This window comes from Cynocephalus volans, chromosome 2, assembly GCF_027409185.1.
Source record: "Cynocephalus volans isolate mCynVol1 chromosome 2, mCynVol1.pri, whole genome shotgun sequence".
In the NCBI taxonomy this organism is placed as follows: domain Eukaryota; kingdom Metazoa; phylum Chordata; class Mammalia; order Dermoptera; family Cynocephalidae; genus Cynocephalus; species Cynocephalus volans.
The window spans coordinates 121,684,942-121,707,508 of NC_084461.1; the positions used below are offsets into that span (position 1 = coordinate 121,684,942).

Consider the following 22,567-nt stretch of genomic DNA (forward strand, 5'->3'; position numbering starts at 1 on the left):
CCAATGCTCCCTAGGACAATCTTGAAATATTTCATCAGATATTGTTTATTCCAGCTCTGACTGTTCTTTTCCATTAACAGCAGGGCTTCAGAACATAAAGAGATGTTTAAAAATTTTATTTCCAAAGCAAACATCCTATATACACAATTTATTTCTAATCCTATATATTCCACTATTTTAGATGGACACTTTTGAGCTAATGGAAAAAGATAATTCAATTTTGTGATGCTCAACAAACCTTCCATTTTGTTGATAAAATGCTTCTTCAAATTCCCGTAATGTTTTACGTAGCTGCTTTTTTTCAGCTCTGGCTTTCCAAAGTTGTTCCAGTAATTCAGGCCTAAAATTGCAATGGAAGGAAAACGTTATTGAAAGAGCATAGTTAATTCACTATTTTAACGGTAGTTCTAGCCCTGGCTGCAAATTAAAATCAACTGGGGAGCTTTTAGACTATATCAATGCCTAAGATCCACCCCAAACAAATTAAATCAGAACAGCTGATGGTACGGCTCAGCATCAGTACTTTTAAAAAAATCTTCCCAGGTGGCTGAAAAGTGAAGTCAGAGTTGAGAACCACTGTCATACTCCAGATAGTCCAAAGGTAAAGAAACTGATACAGAACAAACAGATAACCTCTCAGCTGGTTCCTGTGTTTTGTTATAAATCAAATGTAGGATTATATATTTTTTAAATTTTGAAACAATAATGTTTAATAAAGAAAATGGAAATAACATGTATTTGTAAATCACATTTTAAAAGGGTATATCCCTTCATTAATTCTTGATGAATTTCTTATATTAATTCCCAAGTCAATTATTTAACAACAAATTTCTTGGTATATAAATCTTAATATACAAATAGGCTAAAATCACAAACCAGCATACATACATAGAAGCTGCTCGAGTACTTGACAACCGGAGATCCAGAGCCAGTTTTTCTTGATTTTCTTCAATATCAGATTCTGAGTTTTCCAAAGAAGACTGTGCCTGTACAGCAGTTTTCAAGATATCACTTAGCTCAGAGGACAGACTAACACCATCTTCTTCTTCTTCCTAAAAAGATATTCAAACAGAGAATCAAACATCCATAACTTCAACTTTTCCTTTAGGAAAGAGATCAGAGAATGATTTCTCTAAAGGACTACCTTGATTTCTTCAAAAAAATGTGCCGTTTCTCCTTCTATGATTGGCTGTAACATTTGACTCCTTCGCTTGGTGGATGGAGATCCCTGTGACAATCAATAATACAGTTTCACATTTTAAGTATTTAAAGTGTCCAGTAAAGATGCATTTCATGTTACAGACATTGAACTATTTTCAAAATAAAAGTACATGCTTTTAATTTTCTTAGAAATTCCTTAATAAATTTATTTTGGCCTTTTTTTTATTTATGCACAAGCGTGATGAATGATAATTTATGTCTAGAAATGTCTAAAAGAGCTCATTCAATAAATATTTTCAAAATTCTAAATGATAAAGTATTACATATAGTTTAACTGGAAGCATTTTTCTGTTTAAAAATAAACACCAACTTTTTTATAGTCTGAGGACCCTTTCACATTCTTTTTTAAAAAAAATAATAGCTTTATTAACATATAATTACATACCACAAAATTAACCTTTTAAAAATGTAGAAGTCAGTGGTTTTTAGTATATTCACAAGGTTGTGCAACCATCACAACTATCTAATTCCAGAACATTCTATCACCTCAAAAGAAACTCCGTGCCCATGAGCTATCACTCATTTGCCCTCTCCCCCCAGCCCCTGGCAAACACTAATCTACATTCTGTCTCTATGGGGTTTGCTTATTCATAATATTTCATGTAAATGGGATCATATAATATGTGGCCTTTTGTGTCTGGCTTCTTTCACTCAGCATAATGTTTTCAAGGTTCACCGAAGATGTAGCATATATCAGTATTTCATTCCTTTTTATGGCTGGATAATATTCCACTATATGGATATACCACATTTTATTTATTCCTTCTTCAGTTGACAGACTTTTGGGTTATTTCCACTTTTTGATTATTATGAATACTACTACTACAAACACTTGTTTACAAGTTTTTGTGTGAACATATGTTTCCAATTATCTTGGGTATTTACCTAGGAGGGGAATTGCTGGGTCATACAGTAACTCTACATTTAACCTTTTAAGAAACTGCCAAATAGTGCCTGCACCATTTTACATTCTCACCAGCAGTGTATGAGGGTTCCAATTTCTCCACAATCTTACACTGTTATTATGTCTTTTTTATTATAACCATACTAGTGGGTATGAAATGGTATCTTAATGTGGTTTTTATTTGTATTTCCCTAATGACTACTGATGTTGAACATCTTTTCATATGCTTACTAGCCATTCATATATCTTCTCTGGAGAAATGACTAATCATATCCTTTGCTCACTTTTAGTCATTTTTATTTATCTATTTTTGAATTGTAAGAATTCTTTATGTATTCTGGATACAAGTCCCTTATCAGATATATGATTTGCAAACATTTTCTTGCATTCTGTGGGTTGTCTTTTCAATTTCTTAATAGTATCCATTGATGCCCGGAAGTTTTTAATTTTAAGGAAATCCAATTTATTTTTTCTTTTGTTTCTTGTGTTTTTGGTGTCAAATCTTTAAAATGTCGCTTAACCCAAGGTCACAAAGATTTACTCCTGTGTTTTCTAGGAGTTTTACAATTTTAGCTCTTACATTCAGGTCTATGATCCATTTTAAGTTAGTTTTTATATATAATGTGAGGTAAGAACCCAACTTCATTCTTTCGTATGTGAATATACAGTCATCCCAACACCATTTGATGAAAAAACTATCCTTCCTATCAAATTGTTTTGGCTTAATTTTTAGACTCCATATGTCTCCTTATAAGAGATAGGCATATTTAGGAGTTTATAAAACACAGAAATGCTTCCTACAGGCCCAGTTTCTAAAGAGAAACCTGTGGAATTCTAAAACAGCTTTCCATAAAGAACTTTTAAAACTACTTACACTATTATGAAATTATGAAATATCAAGTGACACAAAATACCTTACAATCAAAGGATAAAATCTGTATTAAATAAGCTGTCTTATATATAAGACATTGAATATACTATGTAAGATTCCTTGTTCAAAGAAAACTGATTATATCTAAATAAAATAGTGTTGAGAAGTCAAACTAAAAAAAAAAAAAAAAACATCAATTAAAGAATAATCAGTTTATGTGAAGGCAAAATAGTATTCAGAAGGCCTATGTGAACCTTCTAATAATGAGTTACCAGGCTGTCAATCCTGAAGGAAGCCCCCATGCTAGTGGCTACCTATGTAAAAACAGCCTTGAAAGCCAAGGTTAACCATTCACTCCAAAGAATTAATTCCTAGGAAATAATGCAGAATGGGCTACATGCTGTTTTCTATTTGAGCCTGAGAGGAACCTATCCAGAGCCATACAGTCTAATGGTTAATTTGGGGATAGCACTTAAGTATTAGAGTTTTCATTTTTCTTTCAAAATGTACATAAATATGAAGAAGCATTATTTTGGTAGACTTTTTCCAATTAAAAAAGATCAACACGTAAAAAAAAAAAATCAGTTTATATTATTATGCAATTAGATAAACGGCATTATTATGGCCATCAGAAAACTGATGCATTTTTCGAAGACATGAATTTAAATGGAGAAAAACTAGACAAGGAGTCTGAACTTCATGCATTTTCAAAGACATAAATTTAAATGGAAAAAAACCAGACAAGGAGTCTGAATACTAGTTATGTATTTCTCCAATACATCACTATAATAATTTTTTTGAAGAGTAAATCTTGGTAAAATGAACTACAGAAGTATTTGCTTGTTTTACTTACAAGGACAGGAGTGATGCTAGCTCTTATCAGCATCTGTTTTACAAGCCTGTACCTATCATAGAGAGGTTTAACAATGTGCCTTTCTTCCCTGGTCACCTGAAGCAAGAAAAAAGGAAATCACTAGTCATCAGAAATCTAAAATGTCCAAAACATTAAGCAATATGACTTTCCCACCGAATTTAAAATTTTATATTAAATAAGCAGGCAATCTCCAAACTGTAAAAAACAATGCTCTATAAAACAGCTCTAAAACAATGTAGGCCACAAAAGCAATTCATGTTCTTTTGAGACAGAAAACCAAATCTTTTTAGCAAGAGAGACATTACCGGCCTTCCATGTTGACTTTCATAGTAAAGAAGACTTTTCTGGAGAGAAGTTTTCTCTTCTACCAAATGATCTTTTGTCATTTTCTGTAATTTAAAAAAACAAACATTCCATTATAGAGTCTAGTCTAATAAGTAAGTACCAACCCCTCTGATGGCTTGATTCATATTTTATCTGAATAAATTGTGAATACTGGCTTGGGTAAATTACTTAACCTCATTGTGTTCAATATTCTAACCTGTCAAAAAGGAATATCTCATCCTACCTCAAAAGGGCTCTAATGAGTACTAAATGAGTTAATACACGTAAACCATTTACAACAGTGCCTATCCAGCACATAATAAGCACACATAACTGCTTATTTTAGTTAATTTAGTTAATGTTGCACAGTCTTTTAGTGGACTAGTGGACACACACACACACACAGAGGTTTTATAACCCAACATTTCTCCTAAACTATTAAGAAAATATGGAGCCGAGCCCGTGGCGCACTCAGGAGAGTGCAGCGCTGGGAGAGCAGCGACGCTCCAGCCGAGGGTTCGGATCCTATATAGGAATGGCCGGTGCACTCACTGGCTGAGTGCCGGTCACAAAAAAGGCAAAAAAAAAGAAAAAGAAAATATGGCAGCAGTATAGTGGAAAGATCCTGGAAAAATCCTGATAATGTCAATTTGTGGCCTCAGACTTCCACTATATAACCTCAATTTCCCTCTATCTGGGTTGGCATATTCTTTACACCACAATACTCTTCTCACATCTTTTAGTATTCTAAATGGTACAGTAGGTAGGACTTCCCAAATTTATTTGTCCACAGAACTTTCTCCTTAGTTCCACAGGATTACCTATTAACATCCCAATGATCCAGTCTTCCTCTGAATACCCTGAAACACTCAACCAAATATACTTATTCCCAGGACTAGTTAATACCACCCTGTTTCTCTTCAAAGTGAAATTAGAGATAAAAACATTCACTGGATAATATCATCCTAAAACAAATACCACTTTAGATTACAGAGAATAGCTGGATGTAGACTTTGTAAAACATTGTGTGATTTCAATCTCAAGCTTGAACCTTAAACCTGGGATAATAAGTTTGAATAAAGCTAATCCAATCAAAATCACTAATAAGAGAAAGAGGAGAAGGGGAAGGGGAGAATTGTTCTAACAAGAAACTTAAAAGCAAAAAAAGAAAACTGGGAAGGAGAGGGAGGAGAATAACTAATTCAACTCTGTTCAAGGGAGAAAAAGACTCCAATATAAATTTAGATCATGAGAGAGGTGTACTCTGTTGTCAAGATAACAATGTGTATCAAGATTAACCATTGCCTGGACAAAATTTCACCTAAGACCACCTACCCTTTCCCAACAAATCTCCCCTAAGATAGATTTGGGTTGCCAAGTGCTTTGACCAGGACTGCCCTAGGCACAGGTTTTACTGAGTAAGAGTAATGGTTCCTCCAAAAAATTAATTCATTTAATCCTCCTAACAACCATATCAAGTTAGCATTTTTTTTTAATAGACATAATCACATCCATATACATCATAAGGTTGCTGAAGGGACTGAGTGGCAGAATACATAAAATATAACCAGTCAATGTCTGGCATTAAGCTATTATAGCTATTGAGGGACAAGGCCAGGATTCAAACTCAAGTCCATTTCATGCAATTCACACACTCATCTTGTCAAGAACCTCCAACATAAATGAACTGATCAGCCTTTAGTTTTTCAGTTTTATTACTGTCACTCAATCTCAGAAAAATGTGTCACTTCTGGTATGCTGGTAAAAGCATGCTTCTGAATCGGCAAGCTTAAGGAGCAGACAAGGGCAACTCATACTACCCACACATCTCTATCCTGCTGTGGTAACTATTTTGTTTCAGGGATTCTAAAGGCTAGTCTGGGCAAAAATCATAGCTCAATTACCTTGATATCTTCTGGAAGACACCTCTCAATGCGTTTTTCTTTCAGTCTTTTCAGAATAAGTTCAAGGGTTGCTTCCTTAGATGGTTTCTTCTCTTTCTGAATAAGCCTGGATTCATCTTCATTCTCTTCATCTTCATGGTCTAGAGAAGAGCCAAAGCTTTTTGGAAGAGTGTTACTACGTGGACGTGTCTGAGGTACAAATTCTCCATCGGAGCTTTTATGTTTTGCATCTACATTTCAGAAACAAGAGGGAAGATCAATAATAATTATTTTAGCTAAAATGTAACCAGGTCAAAGAGTAAGCAAGATATATAACAAAAGTATACATTAACAGCACATAGGATATATATTTCAAAGTCACAATGAATCATAAATACAGCGAGAGCTATTCTATTCATTCTTTTGACCAATATTCATAGAAAGCCTACTATAAAGTAAGATGCTCTTACAGTAGCAGGATACAAAATCAACACCCAAAAATCAGTAGCATTTCTTTTCTCCAGTAGTGAACATGCAGAACGAGAAATCAAGAAAGCCTGCCCATTTACAATAGCCACCAAAAAAATAAAATACTTAGGAATTGAGTTAACCAAGGAGGTGAAAAATCTCTATAATGAGAACTACAAACCACTGCTGAGAGAAATTAGAGAGGATACAAGAAGATAGAAAGATATCCCATGCTCTTGGATTGGAAGAATCAACACAGTGAAAATGTCCATACTACCCAAAGTGATATACAAATTCAATGCAATCCCCATCAAAAATCCAAAGACATTTTTCTCAGAAATGGAAAGAACTATCCAGACATTTATATGGAATAATAAAAGACAACATGTAGCCAAAGAAATGCTGAGCAAAAAAAATAAAGCTGGAGGCATAACACTACCTGACTTTAAGCTATACTACAAAGCTATAATAACTAAAACAGTATGGTACTGGCATAAAAACAGACACACTGATCAATGGAATAGAATAGAGAATCCAGAAATCAACCCACACACTTACTGCCATCTGATCTTTGACAAAGGCACCAAGCCTATTCACTGGGGAAGGGACTGCCTCTTCAGCAAACGCTGCTGGGATAACTGGATATCCATATGCAGGAGAATGAAACTAGACCCATACCTCTCACCATATACTAAAATCAACTCAAAATGGATTAAGGATTTAAATATACACCCTGAAACAATAAAACTTCTTAAAGAAAACATAGGAGAAACACTTCAGGAAACAGGACTGGACACAGACTTCATGAATACGACCCCAAAAGCACGGGCAACCAAAGGAAAAATAAACAAATGGGATTATATCAAACTAAAAACCTTCTGCACAGCAAAAGAAACAATTAACAGAGTTAAAAGACAACAGAGTGGGAGAAAATATTTGCAAAATATACATCTGACAAAGGATTAATATCCAGAATATATAAGGAACTCAAACAACTCTACAAGAAAAAAACAAGCAACCCAATTAAAAAATGGGCAAAAGAGCTAAGTAGGCATTTCTCTAAGGAAGATATACAAATGGCCAACAGACATATGAAAAAATGCTCAACATCACTCAGCATCCGGGAAATGCAAATCAAAACCACACTGAGATACCATCTCACCCCAGTTAGGATGGCTAAAATCCAAAAGACTCTGAACGATAAAAGCTGGCGAGGTTGCGGAGAAAAAGGAATTCTCATACATTGTTGGTGGGACTGCAAAAAAGTGCAGCCTCTATGGAAAATGGTATGGAGGTTCCTCAAACAATTGCAGATAGATCTACCATACGACCCAGCTATCCCACTGCTGGGAATATACCCAGAGGAATGGAAATCATCAAGTCGAAGGTATACCTGTTCCCCAATATTCACTGCAGCACTCTTTACAATAGCCAAGAGTTGGAACCAGCCCAAATGTCCATCATTGGATGAGTGGATACGGAAAATGTGGTACATCTACACAATGGAATACTACTCAGCTATAAAAACGAATGAAATACTGCCATTTGCAACAACATGGATGGACCTTGAGAGAATTATATTAAGTGAAACGAGTCAGGCACAGAAAGAGAAATACCACATGTTCTCACTTATTGGTGGGAGCTAAAAATTAATATATAAATTCACACACACACACACACAAAAAGAAAACCGGGGTGGGGGGGGGAGAAGATATAACAACTACAATTACTTGAAGTTGATACGACAAGCAAACAGACAGGACATTGTTGGGGGGAAGGGAGGAGATGGAGGAGGGAGGGAGGTTTTGGTAAGGGGCAACAATAATCAACCACAATGTATATCGACAAAATATAATTAAAATAAATAAATAAATAAAGTAAGATGCTCTAATGAGCAATGGAGATACAGCAGTAAACAAATCAGACGTGGTCCCTGTTTCTCATGTAGCACATATTCAGGGAATGAAAAACAATAACCAAGTAATCAGATTAATAAAATAATTTTAAAGAGTGCCAAATGCTATAAAAAAAAAGATAAAACAGAATGGAGTCACACTGCTAAAAGGAATGTGCTTTGTGGAGGAGCAAATACATTGGATGAAGTTGACAAAGAAGGCCTTTCTGAATGGTGCCATCCTAGTTGAACAGGGAATGATAAGAAGGAGCTGGCCTACCACAGAAGATTTAGAAGAGAATTTGTGCCAAATGAGGCAATAGCCAATACAGAGGCCCTAAAGCTTGGCATGTTTGAGGAACAGAAAATGAGACAAAAGTGATAAAATTGGCTAAAGACAGAGTGTGCAAGGCCTTGAGAGCCATGGTAAGGAGTTTAGACTTTATTCTAAGTAGAAGGGCTTGAACAAGAGAGTAACGTGATTTTTAAAAGATAAATCTGGCTGCTATTCAGAGGGTGGATTGCAGGACAGTAAAAGTGGAAGCAAACTGGGAAATTAGGAAGCTAATGCTAGTCAACTTAATGATACCAATTAGTAATACAATCAAGGTAATGTTTTTCACTGATGGTTAGAAACTGGTACTAAAGAACAAAATGTTAACAGAATTGGAGAGGTAAATAAAGTAATATTCTACAGAGGAGTTAAGAGAAATTATCTTAACCACAAGAATATAAACTCCATGACAGTAGAGACAGTGTCTGTCTTGTTCACTGCTGTATCCCCAGTTGTCTACAAAGTAGTTGGTCCTTAACAGATACACTAAAAATTCTATTAAATAAATTCAAATGAATAAATCAAAGTGATGCTCCAGATTATAAAACCATACTTAGCACAGGTAATTTTTTCAGTATTAATAATTATTAAAAAGCATATTCACTAAATATGTACAAAGTAAATATACCTTAACAACTACTATAATGGGCTGAGACCCAAATGAAAGTCCTAGGTTATGATTCAAGAAGATTTACAACTTAGTTTTTGTAGTATAAACGATTCACTATGATTAGATATTCTTAGTCTTATATGAAATACCCACCAAATAATCTTAGTGAAATATCTACCAAAAACCAAAACAGCTTAATATTTGAAGCATATTTCAGATAAACCTTAACAGTTCACCTATGAATATATAATCTAGGGTACCTTTCAAAAGAATATTACTAATAAAAGCATTTGAAGAGTGTCTTATACCTTTAATTTGCTTCCGCAGTTTTGTAAGCTCTGTCATCCATTTTAATACCTTTGGATTGGCTGCAATATCACTGTAGGAGGGCTGAAAAATTAAGGAGCAAGATCACTTACACTTTTGTGGTAAGCAATAGTTATGTTAATTTATGCCCAAATAGTATTCTATAGTTTCCATAGCATAGATTTCACTCAATCCTTATTTTACCTTATCTTATTTTAATTAAATAGGGCAGGATATTAAGTAAAGCTCTCCCAGAGAAGGGTTTAGTAACTGGCTGAAACCAGATCTGAATATGGGTTTTCTGACTCCTAGGACTCTTTCCACTTCACACGGTCTAATTATTAAAACACAATCTTTCTCTCTCTCACTTACCCTCCCTTACTTCCTGTCTTAATATTTGTGGTTTTTGATGAAGCAGAAATAGCAGTAACTGATTTGTCAATTGATATTTCAATATAAAGTATTTGCTTTAAAAATTCTAAAAGCTGTTCTGCCAATGGAAACATAAAGATGAAATGGTGCAAAGGCAAGAAACCAGCACAGAAATCAGGAGACTAAGGACCTATATGATCGCTATTTCTCTGAGCATCCCAGATTTGTTCTCCCTCTCAGTACAGAATTGAACTAATGCTCTTGAAAGACTCTTCTCCCAGTCCTAAATTAGGTCTAGCTCACTCTGAGCAATGCTACAAACTTACCTTGCTATTTCTTTCCCTTTCAAACTGTTCTTCAAATTGTCTGATTTTTTTCTGAAGTTTCTTGACCAATTGATAAGGTGTTCTGTCTTCTCTTTTTTCATCTTTAGAACTAAAGGATGATCTTCGAATCCTGAATTAAAACAAAAGGCCAACACTGTGTGTTAATTAGTTTTAATTGTCAACAACATATCTCCTATTGCCCTGACATAACATCTCCTATTACCCTGACATAACACTATTACCAATAAGTATATCTTTAAAGGGAAATTAAATCCCTAACACTAAATGAGAGGTGGTAAAAAGAAACACTGTAGAGTTACAGACCATAAAATTAGCTAACACAAGTAGTGATAAAAACAGTTTGGAATAATTTTTTAAATTTGTTTGGATAAAGGCAGAAAAGAAACAAAAATACCTAACAGCTCAGAGCTCTTTTAAGTGTGCAAACTACAAAGAAAAGTTTTTGACATTCAGAATCAACTTAAAGTCTTGACAAAAACATTAGGAACTGGTCAGTTCCACTTACTGCTTCCCTTTCAAAGTTTTACATTTCAGTCGTGAATAAATAAATGAATGAATGTCTATCCAAGAGCAAACCCCAAATACTACATCTCAATTAACTCGGATTTTAATAGCAGCCCCCCGACCCCCCAAAAAAACAAAAAAAAAGTTACAAAAACATACTTCATGAAATGGAGAAGAAAGCTTTGAACTACAAGTCTGGAAAACTAATCTCTCTCAGAGGATCTGAGAGATTTTATAGAAAATGCGTCTCATAAACACATAAAAATCATATACCTAGCGAAAGAAAGTGCTTTAGATGAGGAATCCAATGTTTCTGGATTGTGTAGGAAACGCTGGCTTTGCCCAAAATCTAAACTGCGGTGTGATAATACCGGAGGACAGTCCTCTTCCAGGGGGTGATGATTCATTCTTCCAGCTTGTGGAGACAGCTGAGCTTCTCCAGACTCAGAGTCCTCCTGCCAAGACTTAAAAGCAGGAAATGGCTCTGTAAAACAAACACAAATAATAGTACCATGGGTCTCTTGAATCCACATGAAAAAAAGTCACAAAATATTAGCTATATGTTCTTTAAAGCATATCATTATGTAATGGTTCATATAATATTTATTATATAGTTTTTAAAAAAACAAAAGATACTAGGATCTTCATAAAGCCTACGATGGCTTAAAATTATCCAAGCTTCACTTTTTAGCTCAAAGTTCTACTTTCACATGAGGAGTTATACCTTAAATTTCTGAACCCAGTGGCAAAACAAGAAAGGACACTGTCAAGCTCTTTAAAATTTAATTTTAAAGATGTTGTTTAATATAATTCTAACAACATTCTAAAAATGTTATATAGAAAAATGTTATTTTTCTACTAGGAAAAACTCTTTATTTAGAAACAACAAACTCAACAGCCCTTAGTTAGGAATTTAACTTAAAAGCCAAATGCTGTCAGGTGTATGAATTGTCCTTCACTTCAAGTTAGGAAGATGTTGAAGCTCTTCCCCATGCTACACAGAACACTCACTAAATGGAGCTCTCTGATTCCAGAAGAATTCTAACATTGCCAAATGAGGAGCTAAACTCACCTGCCAGCACCCAGCCTCTAAAATTAAACTATGGCGGTTATCTTCTGTTACAGGATTCCTATGTATAACATATTTTTAAATAATTAAATACCCAACAGTATTATCAAGACAAAATTTAATAGTACTAGTCCTTTTTAAGCATATTATTTTATTGGAGTTATCCTGTATGCTCTCAAATGAAACCATGTTAATATATTTGATGTATTTGCACATATAAGGTTTGCTCACATACCAAACACATACAGATCATACACACAAACCACAAATATACCCCAAATACAAAACTAACATTAAGCAATACTGAAGTACAGGTAGGGGGAAAAAACTTTCCCATCTACACATTAGTGTTTTTTATAACTAAAATTTAAAACTTTGATGCTACGGCTATTAATAGCAAAAATGAATGCAAAGATGGCTTGACAGTGTCAAAATTCAAGTGTTATGTTTTCTTTTTCTTCACACAACAGCTAAGATTGCTACTTTAGTAATTTAGTTTAATTTTATGCATTAGCAATTTAAAGCATTATCTTTTTCTCAGGGTAATAAGAAAATAGTTTGTTTTTGAAGCCCAGATCAATCTAATAACTAAAAACTGGGTTCAAAGCGTGCAATCCCACAATAAACCCAGCAATAAAGTAATTTTTGAAAGCAACCCTTGTACCTGTGTCCCAGCAAATAAGTAATAAACATTTTATGAGAAATCTCCTGTTTTAAGAAAAAAGGGAAGTAATAAAAACAATTTTTTTCTGGGTATCATTTTTAACCCAGAACAATTTTCCTAAGATACAGGGACAGCAGGAGAAGGGCTAATAAAAAGACAAGCAAAGTGATCCATAAAGAGGCAAAAAAACTAAACTATGGTGAACCATACTTACCCTCCCCATCTCTCTGCAGATGCATTGTTTTGAAATCAATGAGGGGAAAAGTGATAGGGCATGACGCTAATAAAATGGAAAAAATGGCAAAAAATACTAAAGTGAACACACAGCACAGTCAGAACAAACCATACACATAAACACAAAGCCAAAGATACCAGAAACATTTCCCTAAAACAAGTTAGGCATTCTGCTCAAAAACTTTATTCAAAAAAATTAATACTAACCAAACTTTAACAAACACAAACATACATTTCCATTTCAGCAAGACCAAAAAAAAAAAAAAAAAATCATAGTAGTACTGTTTTATTAAAACTCAAATATAAAACGAAAGAAAAGGAAACTCTTAGCCAGGTACTGTTTGAAGCTTTTAAGTATAATTGATTAAACAGAAAGAAATCTCCCTTAGTTTTGCTCTTTGAAAAAATCCTACTACATTTCATTCCAGAGTTAGCAGGAGAGAATCTGAAGATGGTGTCTACTTCCATTAAAAACCGAGCTGATATAAATTCATACTGATGGTAGTCATATGCTACCTGCTTCCTAACTGAATTCTGCTGACTCCCCTTTAAGCAAAATGAAAAACAAAAACCACACATCTAAGTATGAATAGTGAGGTGGGCTTCTAACTGGAGTCACTCCCACTTCTCTATTAATAAAGAGGCACATCAAAAGAGGTATGTATCTGATTCCAACACATACAGGGTCTAAAGTAATTTGATCTCTTAAGGAAGACTTGTATTTAGAATATCCTAACTCCTAATTGTGGAAAATCTATGTTCATATTGGTGGCAAAGTTGGAAGAAACAACATGGTCTACTCATAGCCACTCTCCCAAACACATGCATAGTTCATGGCTGAGAAGTTCACTCAGCTGTCTACTACCATTGGCTTTCTGAAAGTCACTGCCCTATTCCAGGAAGAGCCACAGCAGGAGACCTTCCAGGAAGAGCCAGCAGGAGACCTACATAGGCTTATCAAGGCTCTTGAACCAGGTGGATAACAGGGTAGCTCAGGCACTGAAAATCAGAGGTCAGTAGTTCATAAGTTATTTCCTTTCCCTATAATAAGCTGTAGGGATTGGAATCTAACAGGGAAAAAAGATAACCCAGTGTAAGGTTTTCTTTGGGGGAGCCTCCAGAAAGCTGAAGATAGACAGAGAATGTCTAATCTCCTCAGAAAATGAAACAATTGCTCTTCTATGCTTAAAATTTAAGATCAGAACCCCCGGGCCAAAGATCATAAAGGGCTATTTATCTGCATCTTCTAAGAGGAAGAACCTGCTTCTTTCAGAGATTCCTTTCCTACCAAGGGACCACTCCTCTTCAGTGACTATGCCTTGATAAATAACTAAAAAGGACATTTGATCTTCACTGCCACATATCCCCTAACTTTGGGGAGCATCTTCATAAATTCCAAATGTCCTGAACGACCCATAACAGAGCAAATGAAAGACAACTTCCTGATTTAGTCTAAGACAAGACACTAATACACCACTGGGCATGCCAAATACCCAGACCTAAAAAAAAAGGGGCAGGTGGGGGACAGTAATAAAAATTGGCATAGACAATGACTAGGTTGTGGCTTTTTAAAAAAAATGTCTAGACCTTAAAAAAAACCACACACACACTCCAATTGTGATCGAGTGAGTAGATTTATGGTAGCAAAAGGAGTCCGTGGCACTGGTATTGCAATATGTCTTGTTATTGCCATAGTACGTCATTAGATAACTTGCCAGTGATCTTCATTCAAGTAAGCAAATATGTAACACTGCTTAAGATTTCTGAGTTGTTAACACTGTCTCTTTACCTAGAAGGGTGTATGATCCAGTACTCCTGGATCCAAATTTGTTGCTTGCTTTTCCCTCCTCAAAATATATTAGAAAGTTTACAAATACATAGCAAAGGTGAAGGAATTTTACGGTAAACAGCCATATACCAATCACCTACATTCTACCATTAACATTTTATTACACTTGCTTTATAACATTTATCTATCCCATTCACCATCTCATTTTTTTTCATGGATTTCAAAGTGCAGATACCAGTATATTTCCCCATAAACACTCCAGCATGCAAGTCATTCACTGAGGCTCAGTATCTGTTTACAATTTACAATTCTCAATGTAAAAAGAAAACTTTATATACAATAAAACGTAAAACTCTTAAGTGTACATTTGCTGAGTTTTTAAAAATATATATACCCAATGTTCCCTATTAAATTTAAACTTCTTTCCTTTGTACAAATTGTTAGGGTCTCCCCATCATACCTTCATAAGCTAATATAGAGATACAGGGAAATGGTACAATATTTGCTTAGTAGTGCCCTCAAAGATCAAAAAAAAAAAGTATTCCTGATGATCGCAAGAGAAAGGCAGTTATATGCCCTTTGTTTAAACTGATGAGATCCCCAAAACCTAACACACTGGGGATTTTCAAAGACTGGGAGATAACATCTGGTTTAACAGCCTATCTTGGGTGATTTTATTTTCTTAAACAGTTCTAACATCCATTTTCAAAGCTAATGAATCAGATAAGAACTTCTAGTTCACATGAGATAGCTACCCCACATTAGTATATTTCAGGAAAAACACTCACTCGCTCATATATGTAAGGGAAAACAGAAGATGAATAAGGTTGTCCAGAAAAGGATAGTAGTCTCATTACTGCTTTGAATAATTTGTTACAAATAAAATTATCAGGAAAATATGTGTGTGGGTAAAATTACCTTCCCATTTATCACCATCAGAAACATTCTTGATATCTAAATGTGGAATTTGGACACATGCTGCTTCCCCTTGAACACCAACACTTTGACCTCCTGGCAGTTCTGATTCAGTGTTGGCATTCAAATCACATATCTTGCAACTAGAATCCTGTATTTTAAAATAAAAAATACATTTCACAATCATGAAGCTTTTCACATCCAGCTTAAAGACAACCGGCACATAACAGTGTGTAATCTTGATTAATTTAATGTGCCTGCTCCCACCATCCAAAGTATTTTCAAATATAAACTTGCAGTTTTATAATGTGTCTTACTGGTAGACAAAGTTTGGAACCCAAATTCAGTAAAGTTTTTCAAAACCAAGTCTCTTGTAACCAAAAATGGCAAATTAAGTTGCTTAACTGTAAAACATCTGATAATAGTAATTATATTTTAATCTCCTTTAAACCTATCCAATCCACCAAGAGTTAAAGGCCAGATACAATAATTGACAAGTTTAACCTAGGTAACTTTTTTAAAAACCATAAGATAAAAACAGTTCTTACCAGAATCAAGTTTGGCAGTTTATCACTGTCAAATAACAAATATTCTTTCCTGAAAATACAAGTAAAGTATTAGCTATATCAAGAATAAAAAGGTTACTATCATTGCATATTTCTTACCTAGATTCCTTTCTTCCCCAGTAGAGTTAGCATTTACAGTGTGAGAGGAGAAAATGACAACTAAACATATGCCCATTCTTTGGAGCCCTATATCTGAAATCACACAATACTAAAAAGATCCACAGAATCACTTCAGGTTTAGAAAAATTAAGTAACACTCCTCACCTCCCTCCACCCCCAAAACACCCCCAAAAAGAAAAACCTTTAGAAAAGGAAAAATTAAAATCCACAGTAGAAACCAAAAAGAATAAATGCATAATGAAAAAGATTTTGTAAAACAAATGTTAGTTTTAACAAAATAAGTAGTTTTATTCTCCTCACTGACTTTTTTTTTTTAAGATTTTTTTTAAAGGTGTAGCAAAGTCCTTCACTTTAAATCTGTGTTTTATCACAAGGTTACTACCTGTAATCAAAAAGGTTATTACTTCTAAACCTCTCCCTCCTCAAAACATAACAATAACGTATATAAAGTTTTGAAATTTTTATATTTTAACTTTTAAAAAATTTAACTTTAAAAATTTTTTTAAAAATTCAATTCACTTTTTATTCTCCCAGAAAAACTGATGTCATATTTAGAACAGGTATTACAGCAAGCTGTCACAAATGAGCTCTATCTATTTTACCAGTCAACAGAGAATCTGCTATTATACAGTAAGGTATCAATATGCCTTCCATGTGAAAGTTCTTTGTCTCCAAAGACACTCTTGCAATTTACAGTGACACAGGCAGATGCCACTTCTAACTGGCTAAAACAGAGTATGCACTCAGAAGACAGGCCTTAATCTAAATATAGAAAGTCATCTCCTCATATGATAATTACATTATTCTTGCTGAGATTGAGAAACGAACTAAATGCCCTGACAAACTCAAAGGTCTTCTTTTGCTTAGAGTGAGAGCAAATGTAGGATGAGTAAATTCTATCCTAGCAGACTGTAAGACCTAATAACCTAAATTTGAGAAACATGACTGTTAAACATGCAAAATGAAATCCACCTAACCAAAGTACTCTTTGGATCTAAAAACAAGTTTGCTAACCTATACACAAGTTGAAGAGGAAAGAGCTTTTTCCAAAAAGATTGAGTCCTCACTAAATGGATCCTTAATGTTCTACCAAATCCAGATGTCATCATTCTGGGGATGCCTGTTAATGCTGTTAATCTTATATCTTCAGCCCATAGCTCCAATACTCCCTGGGCTGGAAGAAGATCATTCCTGCCTCCTGAAAGGAAGCACAAGGAACTGCTGTAAGCAGGAAATCTGTGGACCCTCAGAGTATGGGGATGCTCCAGAGACATGGCTCCAAAGAATTTACTTACCCTCAGAGAACAGGTTTCCCACTCACAATTAAAAGAGACAATGGAATTGACACAAGTTTACCCTGTTCAACAGGGTATCAGCAAATCAGTAATATTGTTTGGACTCTCAATATTTATGATCTAGCCTGCAACTTCACTAGTGGTGTATTTTCAAAATATCAAATCGTCTTTCCTAATAAAGTCATAATACATTTCAGCATCTTAAATAATAATGCAAATGGTAACAAAACCCAAATTGTACCCAGTAACTTAAAACATTCTAGGTTTCTAGCCATTGTATCCACCAAAGAAAACAAAAATTCTAGAAAGCTTCTACTCAGAGACTACATTTGGTTGAAATATTCATTGCCTTAGGTATCTGCCTCCCATTACAGCTGGCCAAGGAGGTAAACAAGCACCAATTGGCTAAGACTGTACTGGGACACACCAAGGATGAGTTCTGAGGGGAAGAGAAACATCCTATACATATTTGTTGAAGCAAATTCATTACAATCTTTCAGTTAGTTTCCCATAGTTCCAAGACCATGAATTAACTCACTGACAGGTATACTCAGGATATCAATATATTCCCAATTGTTCTACAAATCAACTGAAAATTCTAGGTGTCTCGAAGAAGGCTGTGTTCTTCCCTCTGAATATCTTCCCAGTTATAACTGTCTGAACCTGTACAACTCTATTTGTAGACATTTAATATGCTTTTTGCCTACTGTTAAAAGCTTGACTTCTTTTTTAGATTATCTAAACTGTATGTTATAATGGATAGATTCATCTAAAAATTTCACCACCAAATCTGTGAAGAGCTCTCATTCTCAAAATGATTTATTAATTAGCAACAACAAGAGAAAATGCTTACCTCTCAAGACAGCCATCTTCACTACCACTGTGGTCACTGCATGGCTCTAACAGTATAGCTACAGACTGACAAAAAAGTATACCAACACTGTATTAATGGAGCTCCCAACACTCATGAGAGAAAAGTGCCAATCTAAATTCGGATATTAGATTACAGGTTAGTCAAACACCCCTTTTTAGCTATCATTTATAATAGCCTGTAGGAACTGGCATCTCTTTTTACAGAGAGTAATTTATCTTCCCTTAAAACGAGAGAGAGAGAGAGAAAGAAAGAACACAATAATACATTGAACTTTCAGAAGGAGAGAACAGAACAGTGGTGACTGGAGATAGGAAAAGGGGAGGGGGAGAGAGGTTACCAGGAGAAATTGGCTAATGGGCACAAGGAACAATAATGTTTTGTAATAATGAACATGCTAATCATCCTGATTTGATCATCACATATTGTACATATAGATATTCAACTCTGTACCTCACAAATATGTATAATCAATTATGTTTCAATAACAATAGTTTAAAAAGGCAACTGGAGGCAATATAAAAGAAAGATGAAGTAAGAGAATTAAAAGTTGACAGCCCAGCAGTAAAGGAGGAAGATGAAATTTACAACCAGGTGCAGAACTATGCTCTATATCATGCCTCAGGACAAGGAAAAATAAGAGTCACTAGAGTCAGGACTGGCTCTGAGAGCAAGATGCTGATAATACCAAGGTCAAGGGTTCAGATCCCCGTACTGGCCAGCCACACACACACACACACACACAAGAATATGACAAGACTTTCTTTAGAAACTAGCTAAAAAGTTTGTTTCATCACTTAAAGAAATTTTATGTCCTGAGAAGTCATTCTCAATAAAACATTCCTTTGTTCATGGGCAGAAAAGAGTTTGATATTTTTCCTAAAATACCAGCTGGCAAAATAACCCATACCTTCTCCCCTACCTCCTCTCCATGCCTTTCCACAAATATGAGGGTCCTCCAAAGGAGAGCTAAGGCACTCTGGTCTCAATTTAAGTAAGCTAGAGCATTTTGATGGTGGTAGTGGCAGTAGTAGCAGCAGCTGCAACATAACCATATTACCAATGTCTTAGGGGCTTTCTGCCAGGAGCTAAGTAAAACCTGATAGGCATTTCCAGTAATTTCTCTGGTCTCTACCTTTTCCATAGCCATCCATAATTGGTGTTTCTACATTGCTTAGTTCTGCATCTTCCCATCTCTACCCACCTAGCTTTTCTCAAGTATGCTAGTTACTACTTCTTTTAAACAGGCTAAATAGCCCCACTCTTTTCTGTACATTCATTTGCTTACAAAGCCATTAATAAATTTTTTATATTAATGTAGTTCAATCTAGCCTGCTCTCTTCTATTGAATTAATGTGATCAAAACTGATGAGGTCTCACAGGACAAGTCATATTGAGAGCCATCGCTTCCTCTTGGCAATCTGCTAGAGTTTTCCAAATACTTCTGGCCTCTATTTCTCAAAGGCAGTAACTACATTCCAGCAGTTTCTCAATGTTTGCAAGATATCAATAATTCTATATTGGGGGGGGACCATCAATTTGAAGGTGTCCTAAAATGGACAGATTTTATGAAAAGTCTGCTGATAAGTCCAGGAATTTTGATGTGAATTCTAATCCAGCTATCGATCTTCATATAGTTTGAATCTCCAAATAGCCCAAATTACTGTGTAATTGTACCTATTTAAAATCTACAGAGATCAATCTTTTTGTATCAGATAAAAATCCTAAATAATTTACTCCAGAACCCAGCAGCACATTAAAAAAATATTAATTTGCAAAAGACATATCTGATAGTTACCCAAAATATACAAGAAACTCTTAAAACTGATCAATAAGAAAACCGGATTTAAAGATGAGCAAAAGACCTGAAAAGACACCCCACCAAAGAAAATATACACATGGCAAGTAAGTATATGAAAAGATGCTTAACATCATATGAGGGTACTTCAGAAAGTTCATGGATTTCAATTCTATTTTCCCACAAACTTTTAAAGTACCCTCATATTTACAGGATTCAAAATTCAAACAAGATACCACTACATACCTATTAGAATGGCCAAAATCCAAAATTGCTGGTGAATGAATGAGAAGCATACCCAACTAATGGGAAATGCCATCTTTATCAAAAACTAACAGAGGCATTTAGTTTATGATAAAAGTGCATTTCAAATCAGTGGGAAAAACATTATTCAATAAATTGATATGCTAGGATAAGCAGGTAAACATCTAGGAAAAAAGTTGTATCCACTCTTTATAGCCTACACCATGATAAATTCCAAATGGGTCAAATATTTAAATGTAGAAAATAAAACCATAAAGTTTTCTTTTTTTTTTTAAATAAAGAAGAAAATTTGTTTATAATAGACTACAGAAGGCCTTTCTCACTATGAAATAAAACCTAAAATCAAAAAAAAAAAAGAAAAAAATGAGAAAATACTGATTAAACTGACTACTACTGTCAAAAATGGACCTTAAGCAGTCAAAGGACAACAAACTGGAAACAAATATTTGCAACTAATCACCAAAAAGGTATATTTCCTTAATAAATAAAAAGTGCTTACAAATCAAAAAGAAACAGAAACCAACAACCCAATAAAAAACATACAAAGGACATGGACAACTGAAAACAGAAAAAATCCAAGATTTCTATAAAAACATTAATGGAAATGAAAACAATTTACAAGTTTCACTTACCATGTTTTAATAAAAAATCTGGTACTGGCAAGGGCATAATAAAACAGGTACTCCAACACACTGCTAGTGAGAGTGTAAACTTGGTTCAATGGAGGACAATTTGGTAATATGTAATAAAACTGTAAATGCATATACATGATCAACCAAAATTCTACGTCTATAAATTTATCCTATTTATTTATTCAATTTGTTTGTTTGTATGTTTGTTTGTTTATTTTTGGAAGCTGGCTGGAACAGGGATCACTGAACCCTAAACTTTGGTGTTATCAGCACCACACTCTAACCAACTGAGCTAATAACCGGATAGCCCCTCTATAAATTTATCCTAAGAAAGGTTTGCACAAGATGCAATGGTGTATGTATGAGGCTATTTACTGCAGCACTTTTTTAGGATAGGACAGTGTTTTTAATAGTTTTACTATATGCCACCATGGGGAAGGGGGATTAATATAAACAGACAGTGATGGGAAGTGTGAGACCTCCACATGTCCTTTTGTAATGTCCGTCTATCTGAATATATCCCTTTCCAAAAACAAACAAATAATACACATTTTAAAACTGTAGAACAAAAATCATTATCCACACATAAAGCACTTAATCACTAAAGATTCCTCAAGATTAATTTCACACTGGCTAATCAACAACCACCGTGGAACTGTGGTTTAAGTAGCACCTAGGAGACTTCCGGGAAGAAGGCAGACTAGAAGTGCCCGGGGCGCATTCCTCCCATAGAAAAAGACATAAAAGGACCCACCACCACGACCACCACCGCCCATAGAAAAAGACATAAAAGGACCCACCACCACCAGCAGTCACAGCAGTCACCGGAGCTACTGTCTGGTCCTAGAACCATCGCCATCACAGAGCAGCTCCCTGCAGAGCAGCAATCCTGCAGGTTGCCTATCACTGTAGCCAAGGAATCCACAGATGGGAGGGAGGTAGCTACAACCACTGCCACCATTGCCGCTAATGCCAGTTAATCCCACTGCTGCCAAGGACACTGCAGATGCAAGGGACACAACTACAGCTGCTGGTGCCACCACCATCATGAAATAACCCCGCTGCCATAGCCACAAAACAACCCCACTGCTACCAAGGACACTGCAGACACAAGGAAGGCAGCTGCAGCCACCGGCACCGCCGCCCCCACAAGGTAACCCTGCTGCTGCCAAGGACACTACAGATGCAAAGAAGCCAGCTGCAGTCGTCACAAAATAACCCCACTGCCGCCAAGGACACCACCAAGAACACCACAGACATGAAGGAAGCAGATGCAGTCACCGGTGCCCCTGCCGCCCCCCATAAGGTAACCTGCTCCTGCTGCGGATACCATAAATGCAACAGAGGCAGCTGCAGCTGCTGGCGCCCCTTGCTGCTCCCACGAGGTAACCCTGCTGTCACTGTGGACACTAGAGACACGGAGGAGGCAGTTGCATCC

The 22,567-nt window shown here is 35.4% G+C and overlaps 1 protein-coding gene across 4 annotated transcripts in view; it reads right to left on the minus strand.

Annotated features, from left to right (window-relative positions):
- The window catches only part of FAM13B (family with sequence similarity 13 member B), a 73,786-nt gene that overhangs the window by 3,370 nt on the left and 47,849 nt on the right, over positions 1–22,567 (minus strand). For 2 of the 4 annotated variants that reach the window (XM_063084545.1, XM_063084538.1), the window contains 13 exons: positions 18,418–18,482; positions 16,132–16,180; positions 15,587–15,734; positions 12,860–12,925; positions 11,186–11,396; positions 10,388–10,517; positions 9,692–9,773; positions 6,099–6,328; positions 4,176–4,259; positions 3,850–3,945; positions 1,145–1,228; positions 889–1,052; positions 239–340 (listed from right to left, as the gene is read on the minus strand). In XM_063084545.1, the coding sequence (XP_062940615.1) occupies positions 239–340; positions 889–1,052; positions 1,145–1,228; positions 3,850–3,945; positions 4,176–4,259; positions 6,099–6,328; positions 9,692–9,773; positions 10,388–10,517; positions 11,186–11,396; positions 12,860–12,925; positions 15,587–15,734; positions 16,132–16,180; positions 18,418–18,482 (1,511 nt within the window). The remainder of the gene's footprint in view (positions 1–238; positions 341–888; positions 1,053–1,144; positions 1,229–3,849; positions 3,946–4,175; positions 4,260–6,098; positions 6,329–9,691; positions 9,774–10,387; positions 10,518–11,185; positions 11,397–12,859; positions 12,926–15,586; positions 15,735–16,131; positions 16,181–18,417; positions 18,483–22,567) is intronic. The other 2 variants (XM_063084549.1, XM_063084542.1) reach the window with 1 other exon arrangement.